Consider the following 21,126-nt stretch of genomic DNA (forward strand, 5'->3'; position numbering starts at 1 on the left):
CACCCTTGACAAAGCCCTGACACATTGTCAGACGCCACACACCTCTGACGGGGACCTGACACACAGCGAGACCCTACACACCCCTGACAGGGACCTGACACAGTGTGAGACCCCACACACCCCTGACAGGGACCTGACACAGTGTGAGACCCAAACAAACCCTTGACAGGTACCTGACACACTGTGAGACTCCACACACCCCTGACAGGGTCCTGACACACATTGCGATCCCACACACCTGTAACAGGACAATGACACACTGTGATACCCCACACACCCCTAACAGGACACTGACACACTATGAGACGCCACACACCCCTAACAGGGTCCAAGCACTCTGTGAGATCCCCACACCCTTGAAAGGATCTTGACACACGGTGAGACCTGACATACCCCTGACAGTGTCGTGACACACTGTGAGACCCCAAACACACCTGACAGGTTCCTGACAAACTGTGAGACCCCACACACCCGTGACAGGGTCCTGACACACTGTGAGACCCCACACACCCCTGACAGGGTCAGGACAAGCTGTGACGCCCCACACACACCTGACAGGACACTGACACACTGTGAGACTCCACACACACCTGACAGGACACTGACACACTGTGAGACCCCACACACACCTGACAGGACACTGACACACTGTGAGACCCCACACACCCCTCACAGGGTCCTGACACACTGTGAGACCCCACACACCCCTGACAGGGTCCTGACACACTGTGAGACCCCGCACTCCTCTAACAGGGTCCTGTCACACTGTGAGACCCCACACGCTATTGACACGGTCCTGACACACTGTGAGACCCCAAAGGGACCTGGCAGGGACCTGACGCACTGTGAGACTCCACACACACCAGACAGGGTCCAGACACACTGTGAGACACCACAGGCCCCAAAAGGGTCCTGACACACTGTAAGACCCACACACCCCTGACAGGGACTTGACACACTGTGAGACGCCACAAACCCCTGACAGGGTCCTGACACACTGTGAGACCCCGCACTCCTCTAACAGGGTCCTGTCACACTGTGAGACCCCACACACTATTGACACGGTCCTGACACACTGTGAGACCCCAAAGGGACCTGGCAGGGACCTGACGCACTGTGAGACTCCACACACACCAGACAGGGTCCAGACACACTGTGAGACCCCACAGGCCCCAAAAGGGTCCTGACACACTAAGACCCACACACCCCTGACAGGGACTTGACACACTGTGAGACGCCACAAACCCCTGACAGGGTCCTGACACACATTGCGATCCCACACCCATCTGTGTCCAGACAACCACTGAGACCCCACACACACCTGGCAGGGTCCAGGCACACTGTGAGACCCCACACAACCCAGGCAGGGTCCTGACACATTGTGAGACCCCACAAACCCCTGCCCGGCTCCTGACACACTGTGAGACCCCACACAACCCTGACACAGTCCTGACACACTGTGAGACCCCACACACCCCTGACAGGATCCTGACACACTGTGAGACCCCACATACCCCTGACAGGGTCCTAACACACTGTGAGACCCCACACACCCCTGACAGGGTCCAAGCACTCTGTGAGATCCCCACACCCTTGAAAGGATCTTGACACACGGTGAGACCTGACATACCCCTGACAGTGTCGTGACACACTGTGAGACCCCAAACACACCTGACAGGTTCCTGACAAACTGTGAGACCCCACACACCCGTGACAGGGTCCTGACACACTGTGAGACCCCACATACCCCTGACAGGGTCCTAACACACTGTGAGACCCCACACACCCCTGACAGGGTCCAAGCACTCTGTGAGATCCCCACACCCTTGAAAGGATCTTGACACACGGTGAGACCTGACATACCCCTGACAGTGTCGTGACACACTGTGAGACCCCAAACACACCTGACAGGTTCCTGACAAACTGTGAGACCCCACACACCCGTGACAGGGTCCTGACACACTGTGAGACCCCACACACCCCTGACAGGGTCAGGACAAGCTGTGACGCCCCACACACACCTGACAGGACACTGACACACTGTGAGACTCCACACACACCTGACAGGACACTGACACACTGTGAGACCCCACACACACCTGACAGGACACTGACACACTGAGACCCCAGACACCCCTGACAGGGTACAGAAACACTGTGAGACCCCGAACACCCTGACAGGGTCCTGACAAACTGTGATACACACACACCACTCACAGGGTCCTGGCACACTGTGAGACTCCACACACCCCTGACAATGTCCTGTCACATTGTCAGACCCCACACACTACTGACAGGGTTCTGACACACTGTGAGACCCCCCACACACCTGACAGGGTCCTGACACACTGTGAGACCCCCCACACACCTGACAGGGTCCTGACACACTGGAAGACGCCACACAGCCCTGACACGGACCTGACACACTGTGAGACACCACACACCCCTGACAGGACACTGACACACTGTGAGACCCCAGACACCCCTGACAGGGTACAGAAACACTGTGAGACCCCGAACACCCTGACAGGGTCATGACAAACTGTGATACACACACACCGCTCACAGGGTCCTGGCACACTGTGAGACTCCACACACCCCTGACAATGTCCTGTCACATTGTCAGACCCCACACACTACTGACAGGGTTCTGACACACTGTGAGACCCCCCACACACCTGACAGGGTCCTGACACACTGTGAGACGGCACGCACACCTGACAGGGTCCTGACACACTGGAAGACGCCACACACCCCTGACAGGACCTGACACACTGTGAGACCGCACACATGCCTGGCAGGCTCTGGAAACGCTGTGAGACCGCACACACCCCTGACAGGGCCCTGACACCCTGTGAGACCCCACACATCCCGGACCGGGGCCTGACACACTGTGAGACCCCACACAACCCTGGCAGGGTCCGACACTCTGTGAGACCCCACACACCACTAGCAGGGACCTGACAAACTGTGAGACCCCACACACACCTGAGAGGACATGACACACTGTGAGACTCGACACACCCCTGACAGGGTCCTGACACACTGTGGACGCCACGCACACCTGACAGGGTCCTGACACACATTGCGATCCCACACACACCTGGCAGGGTCCTGATACAAATTGCGATCCCACACAACCCTAGCAGGTTCCTGACGCACTCTGAGACCCCACACACCCTGGATAGGGTCCTGACACACTACGAGACCACACACACCCCTGACAAGGTCCAGACATACATTGCGATCCCACACACATCTGAGAGGGTTCTGACACACTGTGAGACCACACACACCCCTGACAGGATCGTGACACACCACACGACACCACACACACATGAAAGGGTCCTGACACACTGTGAGACCCCACAGGCCCCAAAAGGGTCCTGACACACTGTGAGACTGCACACTCCCCTGACTGGGCCCTGACACACTGTCAGACCCCACACACCTCTGACGGTGACCTGACACACTGTGAGACCCTACACACACCTGACAGAGTGCTGACACACAGCGAGACCCTACACACCCATGACAGGGTCCGGACACACTGTGGGATCCCACACACTCCTGACATGGTCCTGACACACTGTGAGACCCCACAGGCTCCAAAAGGATCCTGACACATTGTGAGACCCCACACACCCAGGATAGGGTCCTGAGAGACTGTGAGATCCGACACACCCCTGAGAGGGTCCTAACACACTGTGAGACCCCACAGGCCCCAAAAGGGTCCTGACACATTGTGAGACGGCACACACACCTGACAGGGTTCAGAAACACTGTGGGACCCCACTCACACCTGAGGGGTCCTGACACACTGTGAGACGCCACACACCCCTGACAGGGTCCTGACACACATTGCGATCCCAGACCCATCTGTGTCCAGACAACCAGTGAGACCCCACACACACCTGGCAGGGTCCAGGCACACTGTGAGACCCCACACAGCCCAGGCAGGGTCCTGACACATTGTGAGACCCCACAGACAACTGACAGGGTCATGACGCGCTGTGAGACGCCACGCACCCCTGACAAAGCCCTGACACATTGTCAGACGCCACACACCTCTGACGGGGACCTGACACACTGTGAGACCCCACACACCCCTGACAGGGTCCTGACACACTATGAGACGCCACACACCCCTAACAGGACACTGACACACTGTGATACCCCACACACCCCTAACAGGACCCTGACACACTGTGAGACCCCACACACCCCTAACAGGACCCTGACACAGTGTGAGACCCAAACAAACCTTTGACAGGTACCTGACACAGTGTGAGACGCCGCACAGCCCTGACAGGGTCGGGACACGCTGTGAGACCGTACACACCCTGGATAGGGTCCTGACACACTGTGAGACCCGAGACACCCCAAAAGGGTCCTGACACACTGTGAGACCCCACACACCCCTGACAGGTTTATGACACAGTGTGAGACTCCACACACACCAGACAGGGTCCTGTCACACTGTAAGACCCCACACACCCCTGACAGGGACGTGACGTACTGTGAGACGCCACACACTCCTGACAGCGTCCTGGCACACATTGCGATCCCACACACATCTCAGAGTGTTCTGACACACAGTGAGACCCCACACACCCACGACCAGATCCTGAAACACTGTGAAACCCCACAAACCACTCACGGTGTCCTGGCATGCATTAAGATCCCACACACACCTGAGAGGGTCCAGACACACCGTGAGACCTAACACACCACTGACAGCGACCTGACCCACTGTGGACGCCACACACACCTGACAGGGTCCTGACACACATTGCGATCCCACACACGCCTGGCAGGGTCCTGACACAAATTGCGATCCCACACAACCCTAGCAGGGTCCTGACGCACTGTGAGACCCCACACACCCTGGATAGGGTCCTGACACACTACGAGACCGAACACACACCTGACAGGGTCCTGACACATATTGCAATCCCACATACCCCTGGCAGGGTCCTGACGCACTGTGAGACCCCACACACTCTGGATAGGTTCCTGACACACTGTGAGACCCCAAACAACCCAGGCAGGGTTCTGACACACTGTGAGACCCCACAGGCCCCTAACAGGGACCTGTCACACTGTGAGACCCCACAAACCACTGACAGGGTCCTGACACACTGTGACACCACACACACCCCTGATAGGATCGTGACACACCACACGACACCACACACACATGAAAGGGTCCTGACAAACTGTGAGACCCCACACATCCATGGAACGGTCCTGACACACTGTGAGACTGCACACACCCCTGACAGGGCCCTGACACACTGTCAGACCCCACACACCCCTGACAGGGCCCTGACACACTGTCAGACCCCACACACCTCTGACGGGGACCTGACACACTGTGAGACCCTACACACCCCTGACAGGGTGCTGACACACAGCAAGACCCTACACACCCCTGACAGGGTCCGGACACACTGTGGGATCCCGCACACTCCTGACATAGTCCTGACACACTGTGAGACCCCACACCCCCCAAAAGGGTCCTGACACATTGTGAGATGGCACACACGCCTGACAGGGCCCTGACACACTGTCAGACCCCAGACACCTCTGACGGTGACCTGACACACTGTGAGACCCTACACACCCCTGACAGGGTGCTGACACACTCTGAGACCCCACAGGCCCCAAAAGGGTCCTTCACATTGTGAGACGGCACACACGCCTGACAGGGTTCAGAAACACTGTGGGACCCCACTCACACCTGAGGGGTCCTGACACACTGTGAGATGCCACACACCCCTGACAGGGTCCTGACACACAGCGACACCCTACACACACATGACAGGGTCCGGACACTCTGTGGGATCCCACACACTCCTGACATGGTCCTGACACACTGTGAGACCCCACAGGCCCCAAAAGGGTCCTGACACATTGTGAGATGGCACACATGCCTGACAGGGTTCAGAAAAACTGTGGGACCCCACTCACACATGAGGGGTCCTGACACACTGTGAGACGCCACACACACCTGACAGGGTCCAGAGACACTGTGAGACCCCACACACACCTAACAGGGTCCTGACACCCTGTGAGACCCCACACACTATTGACACGGTCCTGACACACTGTGAAACCCCATATACCTCTGACAAGGTCCTGTCATACTGTGAGACCCCACAAACCACTGACAGGGTCCTGACCCACTGTGAGACCACACACACCTCCGATAGGATCGTGACCCACCACACGACACCACACACACATGAAAGGGTCCTGACACGCTGTGAGACCCCACACACCCCTGGCACGGTCCTGACACACTGTGAGACTGCACACACCCCTGACAGGGCCCTGACGCATTGTCAGACCCCACCACCTCTGACGAGGACCTGACACACTGTGAGACCCTACACACCCATGACAGGGCCCTGACGCATTGTCAGACCCCACACACCTCTGACGAGGACCTGACACACTGTGAGACCCTACACACCCCTGACAGGGTGCTGACACACAGCGAGACCCTACACACCGCTGACATGGTCCTGACACACTGTGAGACCCCACAGACCCCAAATGTGTTCTGACACATTGTGAGATGGCACACATGCCTGACAGGGTTCAGAGACACTGTGGGACCCCACACACCCCTGACAGCGACCTGACCCACGGTGGACGCCACACACACCTGACAGGGTCCTGATACACATTGCGATCCCACACAACCCTGGCAGGGTCCTGACACACTGTGAGACCTCAAACAACCCTGACAGCGTCTTGACACACTGTGAGACGCTACACACAACTGACAGGGTCCTGACACACATTGAGATCCCACACACACTTAGGAGTCTCCTGACACACTGTGAGACCGCCCCCCCACCCCCGACAGGGTCCTCACACACTGTGAGACTCCACACACACCAGACAGGGTCCGGACACACTGTGAGACCCCACATACCCTAGATAGGTTCCTGACAGACTGTGAGAATAGACACACCCCTGAGAGGGTTCTGACACACTGTGAGACCCCACAGGCCCCAAAAGAGTCCTGACACACTGTAAGACCCCACACACACCTGACAGGGACTTGACACACTGTGAGACGCCACACACTCCTGACAGCGTCCTGACACACAATGCGATCCGACACACATCTGAGAGTGTTCTGACACACAGTGAGGCCCCACACACCCACGACCAGATTCTGACACACAATGAAACCCCACAAACCACTCACGGTGTCCTGACACACCGTGAAACCCCACACAACCCTGGCAGGGTCCTGACCCACTGTAGACGCCACACACACCTGACAGGGTCCTGACACACACTGCGATCCCACATACCCCTGGCAGGGTCCTGACGCACTATGAGACCCCATACACCCCTGACAGGGTCCTGACACACTGTGAGACCCCACACACCCCAAAAGGTTCCTGACACATTGTGAGACACCACACACCCAGGATAGGGTCCTGACAGACTATGAGATCCGACACACCCCTGAGGGGGTCCAAACATACTGTGAGACCCCACAGGCCCCAAAAGGGTCCTGACACATTGTGAGACAGCACACATGCCTGACAGGGTTGAGAAACACTGTGGGACCCAACACACCCCAGAGGGGTCCTGACACATTGTGGACGCCACACACACCTGACAGGGTCCTGACGCACTGTGAGACGCCACACATCCCTGACAGGGACGTGACGCACTGTGAGACCCCAGACATCCCTGGCACGGTCCTGACACATTGTGAGACCACACACACAACTGACAGACAGGTTCCTGACACACTGTGAGACCCACACACCCTGGATATGGTCCTGACAGACTGTGAGATCCAACACACTCCTGAAAGGGTCCTGACACTCTGTGAGATCCCACGTACCCCTGACAGGGCCCCGACACATTGTCAGACCCCACACACCTCTGACGGGGACCTGAGACACTGAGAGATTCCACGCACCCCTCACAGTGTCCGGACACACTGTGGGACCCCACACACTCCTGACATGGTCCTGACACACTGTGAGACCCCACAGGCCCCAAAAGGGTCCTGACACATTGTGAGACGGCACACATGCCTGACAGGGTTCAGAAACACTGTGGGACCCCACTCACCCCAGAGGGGTCCTGACACACTGTGAGACACCACACACCCCAAAAGGGTCCTGACACACTGTGAGACCCCACAGGCCCCAAAAAGGTCCTGACACATGTGAGACCGCACACACCCCTGACAGGGTTCAGAAACGCTGTGAGACCCCCCACACCCCAGAAGGGACATGACGCACTGTCAGACGCCACACACCCCTGACAGGGACATGACGCACTGTGAGACGCCACATAACCCTGACAGGGTCCTGACACACATTGTGATCCCACACACATCAGTGTCCAGACAACCAGTGAGACCCCACACACCCCGGCACAGCTCCTGACACACTGTGAGACCCCTCCCACCCCTGACAGGCTCCTGAAAACTGTGAGACCCCACACAACCCTGACACAGTCCTGACACACTGTGAGACCACACACACCCCTCACAGGATCGTGACACACTACGCGACACCACACACACATGAAAGAGTCCGGACACACTGTGAGACCCCACACACCCCTGGCATGGTCCTGACACACTGTGCGACCCCACGCACCCTTGACAGGGCCCTGACACATTGTCAGACCCCACACACCTCTGACGGGGACCTGACACACTGTGAGACCCTACACACCCCTGACAGGGTGCTGATACACAGCGAGACCCTACACACTCCTGACAGGGTCCGGACACACTGTGAGACCCCACACACTCCTGACATGGTCCTGACAAACTGTGAGACCCCACATACCCCGGACAGGGTCCTATAGAAAATAGACAAGAGACATTAGATGCAGGAGTAGGCCATTCGACCCTTCGAGCCTGAACCACCATTCACTGTGATCATGGCTGATCATCCACAATCAGAATCCAGTTCCTGCCTTATCACGTAACCTTTGATTCCACTATCTTTAAGAGCTCTATCCATCTCTTTCTAAAAAACATCCAGAGACTTGGCCTCCACTGCCTTCTGGGGCAGAGCATTCAATATATCCGCCACTCTCTGAGTGAAAAAGTTTTTCCTCAACTCCATTCTAAATGGCCTACCCTTTATTCTTAAACTGTGGCCTTTGGTTCCGGACTCACCCATCAGCGGGAACATGCTTCCTGCCTCCAGCATGTTCAATCCCTTAATAATCTTATATGTTTCAATAAGATCCCCTCTCAGGCTTCTAAATTCCAGAGTATACAGGCCCAGTCGCTCCAATCTTTCGACATATGACAGTCCCGCCATCCCGGGAATTAACCTTGTGAACCTACGCTGCACTCCCTCAATAGCAAGAATGTCCTTCCTCAAATTTGGAGACCAAAACGGCACACAGTACTCCAGGTGTGGTCTCACCAGGGCCCTGTACAGCTGCAGAAGGACTTCTTTGCTCTAATACTCAATTCCCCTTGTTATGAAGGCCAGAATGCCATTAGCTTTCTTCACTGCCTGCTGTACTTGCATGCTTACTTTCACACTGATGACACTCTGTGAGACCCCACACACCCCTTACAGGACCCTGACACACTGTGAGACCCCACACACCCCTGACAGGGACCTGACACACTGTGAGACCCCACACACCCCTGACAGGGTCCTGACACACTGTGAGACCCCACACACCCCTGACAGGGTCCTGACACACTGTGAGACCCCACACACCCCTGACAGGATCCTGACACACTGTGAGACCCCACATACCCCTGACAGGGTCCTAACACACTGTGAGACCCCACACACCCCTGACAGGGTCCAAGCACTCTGTGAGATCCCCACACCCTTGAAAGGATCTTGACACACGGTGAGACCTGACATACCCCTGACAGTGTCGTGACACACTGTGAGACCCCAAACACACCCGACAGGTTCCTGACAAACTGTGAGACCCCACACACCCGTGACAGGGTCCTGACACACTGTGAGACCCCACACACCCCTGACAGGGTCAGGACAAGCTGTGACGCCCCACACACACCTGACAGGACACTGACACACTGTGAGACTCCACACACACCTGACAGGACACTGACACACTGTGAGACCTCACACACACCTGACAGGACACTGACACACTGTGAGACCCCAGACACCCCTGACAGGGTACAGAAACACTGTGAGACCCCAAACACCCTGACAGGGTCCTGACGAACTGTGATACACACACACCGCTCACAGGGTCCTGGCACACTGTGAGACTCCACACACCCCTGACAATGTCCTGTCACATTGTCAGACCCCACACACTACTGACAGGGTTCTGACACACTGTGAGACCCCCCACACAACTGACAGGGTCCTGACACAGATTGCGATCCCACACACACCTGGCAGGGTCCTGATACAAATTGCGATCCCACACAACCCTAGCAGGTTCCTGACGCACTCTGAGACCCCACACACCCCTGACAGGGTCCAGACACACTTTGCGATCCCACACACATCTGAGAGGGTTCTGACACACTGTGAGACCCCACACACCCCCGACAGGATCCTGACACACTGTGAGACCTCAAACAACCACGACAGGGTCCTGACACACTGTGAGACTGCACACTCCCCTGACTGGGCCCTGACACACTGTCAGACCCCACACAGCTCTGACGGTGACCTGACACACTGTGAGACCCTACACACACCTGACAGAGTGCTGACACACAGCGAGACCCTACACACCCCTGACAGGGTCCGGACACACTGTGGGATCCCACACACTCCTGACAGGGTCCGGACACACTGTGGGATCCCACACACTCCTGACATGGTCCTGACACACTGTGAGACCCCACAGGCCCCAAAAGGGTCCTGACACACTGTGAGACGCCACACACCCCAAAAGGATCCTGACACATTGTGAGACCCCACACACCCAGGATAGGGTCCTGAGAGACTGTGAGATCCGACACACCCCTGGCAGGGCCCTGATGCACTTTGCGATCCCACACAACCCTGGCAGGGTCCTGACGCACTGTGAGACCCCACAGGCCCCAAAAGGGTCCTGACACACTGTGAGACCCCACACACACCTGGCAGGGTCCAGACACACTGTGAGACCCCAAACAACCCAGGCAGGGTTCTGACACACTGTGAGACCACACACACCCCTGACAGTATCGTGACACACCACACGACACCACACACACATCAAAGGGTCCTGATACACTGTGAGACCCCACACACCCCTGGCACGGTCCTGACACACTGTGAGACCCCACAAACCACTGGCAGGGTCCTGACACACTGTGATACCCCACACACCCCTGACAGGACACTGACACACTGAGACCCCACACACCCCTAACAGGACTCTGACACACTGTGAGACGCCACACACCCCTAACAGGACCCTGACACAGTGTGAGACCCAAACAAACCCTTGACAGGTACCTGACACAGTGTGAGACGCCGCACAGCCCTGACAGGGTCGGGACACGCTGTGAGACCGTACACGCCCTGGATAGGGTCCTGACACACTGTGAGACCCGACACACCCCAAAAGGGTCCTGACACACTGTGAGACCCCACACACTCTGGATAGGTTCCTGACACACTGTGAGACCCCAAACACCCCAGGCAGGGTTCTGACACACTGTGAGACCCCACAGGCCCCTAACAGGGACCTGTCACACTGTGAGACCCCACAAACCACCGACAGGGTCCTGACACACTGTGAGACCACACACACCCCTGATAGGATCGTGACACACCACACGACACCACACACACATGAAAGGGTTCTGACACACTGTCAGACCCCACACACCTCTGACGGTGACCTGACACACTGTGAGACCCTACACACCCCTGACAGGGTGCTGACACACAGCGAGACCCTACACACCCCTGACAGGGCCCTGACACACTGTGAGACCCCACACACCCCTGACAGGGTCCGGACACACTGTGGGATCCCGCACACTCCTGACATGGTCCTGACACACTGTGAGACCCCAAAGGCCCCAAAAGGCTCCTGACACATTGTGAAACGGCACACACGCCTGACAGGGTTCAGAAACACTGTGGGACCCCACTCACCCCTGAGGGGTCCTGACACACTGTGAGACCCTACACTCCCCTGACAGGGCCCTGACGCATTGTCAGACACCACCACCTCTGACGAGGACCTGACACACTGTGAGACCCTACACACCCGACAGGGTGCTGACACACAGCGAGACCCTACACACCGCTGACATGGTCCTGACACACTGTGAGACCCCACATACCCCGGACAGGGTCCTATAGAAAATAGACAAGAGACATTAGATGCAGGAGTAGGCCATTCGACCCTTCGAGCCTGAACCACCATTCACTGTGATCATGGCTGATCATCCACAATCAGAATCCAGTTCCTGCCTTATCACGTAACCTTTGATTCCACTATCTTTAAGAGCTCTATCCATCTCTTTCTTGAAAGCATCCAGAGACTTTGCCTCCACAGCCTTCCGGTGCAGAGCGTTCAATATATCCGCCACTCTCTGGGTGAAAAAGTTTTTCCTCAACTCCGTTCTAAATGGCCTATCCCTTATTCTTAAACTGTGGCCTCTGGTTCTGGACTCACCCATCAGCAGGAACATGTTTCCTGCCTCCAGCATGTCCAATCCCTTAATAATTATAAATGTTTCAATAAGATCCCCTCTCAGGCTTCTAAATTCCAGAGTATACAGGCCCAGTCGTTCCAATCTTTCGACATATGACAGTCCCGCCATCCCGGGAATTAACCTTGTGAACCTACGCTGCACTCCCTCAATAGCAAGAATGTCCTTCCTCAAATTTGGAGACCAAAACTGCACACAGTACTCCAGGTGTGGTCTCACCAGGGCCCTGTACAACTGCAGAAGGACTTCTTTGCTCTAATACTCAATTCCCCTTGTTATGAAGGCCAGCATGCCATTAGCTTGCTTCGCTGCCTGCTGTACTTGCATGCTTACTTTCACACTGATGACACTCTGTGAGACCCCACACACCCCTTACAGGACCCTGATACACTGTGAGACCCCACACACCCCTGACAGGACCCTGACACACTGTGAGACCCCACACACCCCTGACAGGGTCCTGACACACTGTGAGACCCCACACACCCCTGACATAGTCCTGACATACTGTGAGACCCCACACACCCCTAAGAGGACCCTGACACACGGTGAGACCCCACACACCCCTGACAGAGTCCTGACACAGTGTGAGACCCCACACACCCCTGACAGGAGCCTGACACACGGTGAGACCCCACACACCCCTGACAGCAACCTGACACATTGTGAGATGCCACACACACGTGAGAGGGTCCTGACACACTGTGATACCTCACACACACCCGAGAGGGTGATGACGCACTGTGAGACCCCACACACTCCCGACAGGGTCCTGACACACTGTGAGACCCCAGACACTATTGACACAGTCCAGACACACTGTGAGACCCCACACACACCTGACAGGGTGCTGACACACAGTGCGATCCCACACACATCTGAGAGGGTTCTGGCACACTGTGAGACCCCACACACCACTCAGAGTGTTCTGACACACTGTGAAACACCACACAACCCTGGCAGGGTCCTGACACACTGAGACCCCACACACCTCTGACAAGGACCTGACACACTGTGAGACACTGCGCACACCCCTGGCAGGGTCCTGACACACTACGAGACCCCACACACCCCTGACAGCAACCTGACACATTGTGAGATGCCACACTCACGTGAGAGGGTCCTGACACAGATTGAGATCCCACACACATCTGAGAGGCTCCTGACACACTGTGAGACCACCCCTGACAGTTATCTGACACACTGTGAGACCCCACACACCCCTGACAGGGTCCTGACACACTGTGAGACCCCACACACCCCTGACAGGGTCCTGACAAACTGTGAGACCCCAGACACTATTGACACGTTCCTGACACACTGTGAGACCACACACACCCCTGACAGGGTCCTGACATACTGTGAAACCCCACACACCCCTGGCACTGTCCAGTCAAACTGTAAGACCCCACACCCCCATGACAGGGTCCTGTCACACTGTGAGACCGCACACACCTCTGACAGGCTCAGGAAATGCTGTGAGATGCCACACACGCCTGAGAGGGCCCTGACACACTGTGAGACCTCACACAACCCGACAGGGCCCTGACACACTGTGAGACCTCACACAACCCGACAGGGTCCTGACACAGTGTGAGACCCCACACACTCTGACAGGGACCTGACACATTGTGAGACGCCACACACCCCTGACAGGGTCCCGACACACATTGATATCCCACACACTATTCACACGGTCCTGACACTCTGTGAGACCCCACACACACCTGAAAAGGTCCTGACACACTGTGAGACCCCACACACCCCTGGCAGGGTCCTGACACACTGTGAGACCCCACACACCCCTGACAGGGTCCTGACATACTGTGAAACCCCACACACCCCTGGCACTGTCCAGTCAAACTGTAAGACCCCACACCCCCATGACAGCGTCCTGTCACACTGTGAGACTGCACACACCCCTGACAGGCTCAGGAAATGCTGTGAGATGCCACACACGCCTGAGAGGGCCCTGACACACTGTGAGACCTCACACAACCCGACAGGGCCCTGACACACTGTGAGACCTCACACAACCCGACAGGGTCCTGACACAGTGTGAGACCCCACACACTCTGACAGGGACCTGACACATTGTGAGACGCCACACACCCCTGACAGGGTCCTGACACACATTGATATCCCACACACTATTCACACGGTCCTGACACTCTGTGAGACCCCACACACACCTGAAAAGGTCCTGACACACTGTCACACCCCACACACCACTGACAGGGACCTGACACACTTTAAGACCACACACACAACTGACAGACAGGGTCCAGACACACTGTGAGACCTCACACAACCTAGGTAGGGTCCTGACACACTGTAAGACCGCATACACCCCTGAGAGGGTCCTGACACACGGTGCGATCCCACACACCCCTGACAGGGTTCAGAAGCACTGTGAGACCCCACACACCCCAAAAGGATCCTGACACACTGTGAGATTCCCCCCCACCCCCAGAAAAGGGTCCCAACACACTGTGAGACCCCCAAACAAATCACTGGGTCCTGACACACAGTGAAACCCCACAAACCCGTGACAGCGTCCTGACAGACTGTGAGAACCCACACACCCCTGGTATGGTTCAAACACGCTGTGAGACCCCACACACAACTGACAGACAGTGTCCTGTTACACTGTGAGACCCCACACACTCCTGACAGGGACCTGACACACTGTGAGACCCCACACACACCTGAAAGGGCTCCTGACGCACTGTGAGACCCGACACACCCCAAAATGGTCCTGACACACTGTGAGATCCAACACACCCCTGACAGTGACCTGACGCACTGTGAGACGCCACACAGCCCTGACAGGGTCCTGACACACATTGCGATCCCATACACACCTGAGAGGGTTCTGACTCACTGTTAGATCCCCCACAACAGCATCCTGACCTAGAGCCCCCACAACAGCATCCTGACACACTGTGAGACCCCCCACAACCACCACAAGATCCTGACACACTGTGAAACCGCACAAACCACTCACAGTGCCCTGACACACAGTGAAACCCCACACACCCCTGACAGGGACCTGACACACTGTGAGACCCCACACACCCGTGACAGGGTTCAGAAACACTGTGAGACCCCACACACCCCAGAGGGGTCCTGACACACTGTGAGACCACACACCCCTGACAAGGGCCTGACACACTGCGAGACCCCACACAACCCTGGCAGGGTCCTGACACACTGTGAGACCCCACACACCCCTGACAGGGTCCTGACACACTGTGAGACCCCACACACCCCTGACAGGGACCTGACACACTGTGAGACCCCACACAACCCTGACAGGGACCTGACACACTGTGAGACCCCACACACCCCTGACAGGGACCTGACACACTGTGAGACCCCACACAACCCTGGCAGGGTCCTGACACACTGTGAGACCCCACACACCCCTGACAGGGTCCTGACACACTGTGAGACCCCACACACCCCTGACAGGGACCTGACACACTGTGAGACCCCACACAACCCTGGCAGGGTCCTGACACACTCTGAGACCCCCCACCCCAAGAAAAGGGTCCTGACACACTGTGAAACCCCGCAAACCAGTAACAGGGTCCTGACACACTGCAAAACCCCAGAAACCCGTGACAGCGTCCTGACAGACTGTGAGACCCCACACACCCCTGACAGGGTCCTGACACACTGTGAGACCGCACACACCCCTGATAGTGTCCCGACGCACGGTGAAACACTGACACATTGTGGGTCCTGACACACTATGATCCCTCAAACAACCCTGAGAGGGTCCTGACACACTCTGAGACCCCACACACCCCTGACAGGCTCTTGATACACTGTGCAACCCCACACACCCCTAACAGTGTCCTGACACACTGTAAGACCCCACACACCCCTGAGAGGGACCTGACACACTGTGAGACCCCACACACCCCTGACAGGGACCTGACACACTGTGAGACCCCACACAACCCTGGCAGGGTCCTGACACACTGTGAGACCCCACACACCCCTGACAGGGTCCTGACACACTGTGAGACCCCACACACCCCTGACAGGGACCTGACACACTGTGAGACCCCACACAACCCTGGCAGGGTCCTGACACACTCTGAGACCCCCCACCCCAAGAAAAGGGTCCTGACACACTGTGAAACCCCGCAAACCAGTAACAGGGTCCTGACACACTGCAAAACCCCAGAAACCCGTGACAGCGTCCTGACAGACTGTGAGACCCCACACACCCCTGACAGGGTCCTGACACACTGTGAGACCGCACACACCCCTGATAGTGTCCCGACGCACGGTGAAACACTGACACATTGTGGGTCCTGACACACTATGATCCCTCAAACAACCCTGAGAGGGTCCTGACACACTCTGAGACCCCACACACCCCTGACAGGCTCTTGATACACTGTGCAACCCCACACACCCCTAACAGTGTCCTGACACACTGTAAGACCCCACACACCCCTGAGAGGGACCTGACACACTGTGAGACCCCACACACCCCTGAGAGGGTCCTGACACACTGTGAGACCCCACAGGCCTCAAAAGGTTCCTGACACACTGTGAGACCCCAATTAATGCAATAGCTTTGAGCTAACTCTTGTGTATTTAAATACTGAGTTCTGAGTTGAGGCATCTAACAGTTTGTTCACTGTCTGTTCCCATGGAAGATGTTCAACAGAAACACAAGGAGACTCTGCGGGCACAAACTGAAACACTGAGAGTGAACACGATCCTGATGAGGGAGAAGGTGAAGGTTTTCCAGCTGGTTGATCGATACGCTGAGCTCACGGTCATTTCTACTGTTCGAGATCGGAGACTGGTGGAACATGAGCTGCTGGCAAGAGGCAGAGACCACGAGGAGTGGAGAGAGGAACATCTCCGCAGAGAGCTGGAAAAAATCCGCACTGATCAGCTGTTCCAGAGCAGCTTTTCCCGGAGTAAATCCAAATCTGGGCGTTCGGCAGCAGTGGCCGGAGTGCCAGGGATCGGGAAAACAACAATGGTACAAAAGATTGTTTATGACTGGGTCACAGGGAAAATATTCCAACAATTCCAGTTTGTCTTCAGTTTCAAATTCCGGGATTTAAACTCCATTAACTGCAGAATAAACCTGAAGGAACTGATTCTGGATCAGTATCCTTACTTTGGGAATATCCTGAGGGAGGTCTGGAAGAACCCAGAGGGATTGCTGTTTATATTCGATGGTTTGGATGAATTCAAACACAGAATCGATTTTGCTGACAGTCTGAGAGATACAGAACCCAAGCACCAGTGCCCAGATCCCGAGTGGTGGTGTGAAGTTTCTGACATTGTGTACAGTTTAATCCAGCACAAGCTGCTCCCAGGGTGTTCAGTGCTGGTGACCACCCGCCCCACTGCGTTACATTTATTGGAAAAGGCAGAGATCAGTATCTGGGCTGAAATCCTGGGATTTGTTGGTGAGGAACGGAAGGAATATTTCATCAGGCATTTTGAAGATCAGACAGTGGCAGCAGCTGTTTTCAAACACGTGAAGGAGAACGAGATCCTGTACACCATGAGCTACAACCCCTCCTACTGCTGGATCCTCGTTCTGGCACTGGGCCCCTTCTTCACACAAAGAGTCAGGGACCCACAGCGAGTTCCCAAGACCATCACCCAACTGTATTCCTACTATATTTACAACATCCTGAAAAACCACGGCCGTGAGATTGAGAACCCCCGTGATGTGTTACTCAGGGTTGGTCAGATGGCCTTCAGAGGAGTGTTCGAGAAGAAGATTGTGTTTACAGATGGAGATTTGATCAACTACAATCTGCAGCCTTCCCAGTTCCTGTCCGGGTTCCTGATGGAGCTTTTGGAGAGAGAGGATTCAGTCCGGAGCGTGGTGTACACATTCCCACATCTCACCATCCAAGAGTTTGCAGCTGCAGTCGCACAATTCCTGAATCCACATCCCGGGAATATCCTGAAATTCCTCACTGAAGCCCACAGCACGACAGATGGGCGATTTGAGGTATTTCTCCGTTTTGTTGCTGGTCTCTCCTCCCCAATGACAGCTCGGGGCCTGGAGGAGTTTCTGGGTCCATTTCCTCATCAAACAACCTGCCGGGTGATTGACTGGGTGAAGGAGGAGGTTAAACGCCAGAGTGGAAACACATGGAGTGAATCTGGTAAAAGGAGCCTCCTGAACACATTGCACTACCTGTTTGAGTCTCAGAATCGTGGACTGGCTCAGGCCGCACTGGGATCCGTGAAAACACTTTCATTCAGTGGAATGACACTGACCCCGATTGACTGCGCGGTCCTGTCTCATGTCATCGGACTCTGTGATACAATAAAACACCTCGATCTGGAGAACTGCCACATTCAGTGTGAAGGAATCCAGCGGCTGGGACCCGGGCTGCACAAGTGCCGGGAGTTGGGGTAACTTGATTTATCTCTCACTCTGAACTGTGAAACTGTCCAGTTGTGTTGTTTCAATGTAAAGGGATTTGGGTAAAACTGTGATAAATACGATTGTGAAGAATTGTGACAAATGCCATCCCCCTTCCTCCTGTGGGATCTCTCTTCCCCATCCCCGTTCCTCCTTCATCCCTGCCCCTCCCGACCCTCTCACTCCAGGAACACGTTTCTAGCCATCGGGGAATGAGACAGAATATGTGGAGTTTACAGGGTCACACCGACAGACTAAATTACTGACATTCGGTGAATACCCTGGAGCTGGGCAGTGAGGGACATTGACAGTGACGGGAACTCCGATCAGTGATTTACTGAAGGGTTTAATGTTTCCTGAAATATCCGAGTGAGAGAAATTCCCTCAGACCCACAGTTTGAATCACTTTGTTTATCAATTTGTCTGTTTGTGTTTAGACTGAGTTTTAATGACCTGGGAGATTCAGGAGTGAAACTGGTGTCTGCGGCTCTGAGGAACCCGGAGTGTAAAATACAGACACTGTGGTAAGTACCAGACTGTGGGAGATTGTGTTTACAGTCACTGGGTGTCTGACACTGAACATTAATGTGATCAGTAATTGTGTTACTGATAAACACTGCGGATTTGTACCGTCTCCTGTCTCTCTGTGTCCTTCACCCTCACTCTCTCTCATCTCCAGGCTGAGGAATGTCGGTCTCACAGATTCTGGTGTCGAGGATCTCGTCTCCGCTCTCAGTACAAAACCATCGGTGACAGAGCTGGACCTGAGTGCTAATAAACTGGGAGATTCAGGAGTGAAACTGGTGTCTGCGGCTCTGAGGAACCCGGAGTGTAAAATACAGACACTGGAGTAAGTACCAGACTGTGGGAGATTGTGTTTACAGTCACTGGGTGTCTGACACTGAACATTAATGTGATCAGTAATTGTGTTGCTGACTGGGGATTTGTACCGTCTCCGGTCTCTCTGTGTCCTTCACCCTCACTCTCTCTCATCTCCAGGCTGGACAATGTCGGTCTCACAGATTCTGGTGCCGAGGATCTCGTCTCCGCTCTCAGTACAAACCCATCACTGACGGTGCTGGAGCTGGGAACAAATTCGCTGACAGACCGATCTGTCCCCGCTCTCCGCCGCCTCATACTGACCCTCCCGAGTCTGGAGTGGATCCGGTGAGTGTTTGTGTTAATGTTCAATGTGATAAAATATCAGCGGATCCGCGGGTTTTCTGGTGATATTTGTCTGTGAGTGTTGTCCCCTGTTACTGACACTGTTGTGTGATCTGTTTATTTCATCTTTATTCTCCCATCTGTTTCAGGCTGCGGGGGAATCTGTTCAGTGAGACCGGGGAGAAGGAACTGAGATCTCTGCAGGAACCCAGACCCGGACTGACAGTGTTCGTGTGAACATCTGAATGTGTGAACATCCCCGCCCGCGGGATGCCGACAGTTTGGCCGATTCCCCGCCCTCCCCTTTAACTCCCGCCCCCCACCTTCCCCTTACCTTTAATGGCCACGCGCCAGGTTTAATTCCCAACCGTTTTTAACGGAACTAGCTTCAGCCTCGCGCTGTGCGTCGTTCGCTGGTCTCCCGTGGTGACGTATTTCGGCCTCCTGTCCGGCGGCGCTGCTTCTGCCGGATGTGCGGGTTCGGGACCCCGGGGAATGACACAGACAGGAAGAGCCCGGGGGCCGGGGCTCAGTCTGGGACGCCGGTGTCCCGGGGTGGGATTATCCCGGGAGTACGTAATGCTGGCTGGCCTGCTGCGTTCACGGGCAACTTTTACGTTTCATGCCGGGGAATTACACAGACAGGAAGGGCCCGATGATGGCGGGGTTTTTCTGAGACACCGGCGTGGATAACTTCACTCACATCATCTCTGAACTGATTCCACAACCTACGGACTCACTTTCAAATAATTTACAACTCGTGTCAGTATTATTTAATATTTTATTTGCACAAATTTCCCTTCCTTTGCACGTTGCTTGTTGGTTACTCTTTGTTTTTGTATAGTTTTTCATAAATTCTGCT

At 55.5% G+C, this 21,126-nt stretch overlaps 1 protein-coding gene across 1 annotated transcript in view; it reads left to right on the forward strand.

Moving 5' to 3' along the window:
* Window positions 1–20,567, forward strand: part of LOC140208579 (NACHT, LRR and PYD domains-containing protein 3-like) — a 125,996-nt gene extending 105,429 nt beyond the window's left edge. Inside the window, exons 9-13 of the mRNA XM_072277337.1 lie at window positions 17,353–19,090; window positions 19,538–19,624; window positions 19,780–19,950; window positions 20,100–20,267; window positions 20,414–20,567. Coding sequence (XP_072133438.1) covers window positions 17,353–19,090; window positions 19,538–19,624; window positions 19,780–19,950; window positions 20,100–20,267; window positions 20,414–20,501 — 2,252 coding nt within the window. The 3' untranslated portion in view covers window positions 20,502–20,567. The remainder of the gene's footprint in view (window positions 1–17,352; window positions 19,091–19,537; window positions 19,625–19,779; window positions 19,951–20,099; window positions 20,268–20,413) is intronic.
* The last annotated feature ends 559 nt before the right edge of the window (window positions 20,568–21,126 follow it).

The sequence above is a fragment of the Mobula birostris genome, chromosome 13 (genome assembly GCF_030028105.1).
Source record: "Mobula birostris isolate sMobBir1 chromosome 13, sMobBir1.hap1, whole genome shotgun sequence".
NCBI classification, from domain to species: Eukaryota; Metazoa; Chordata; class Chondrichthyes; order Myliobatiformes; family Myliobatidae; genus Mobula; species Mobula birostris.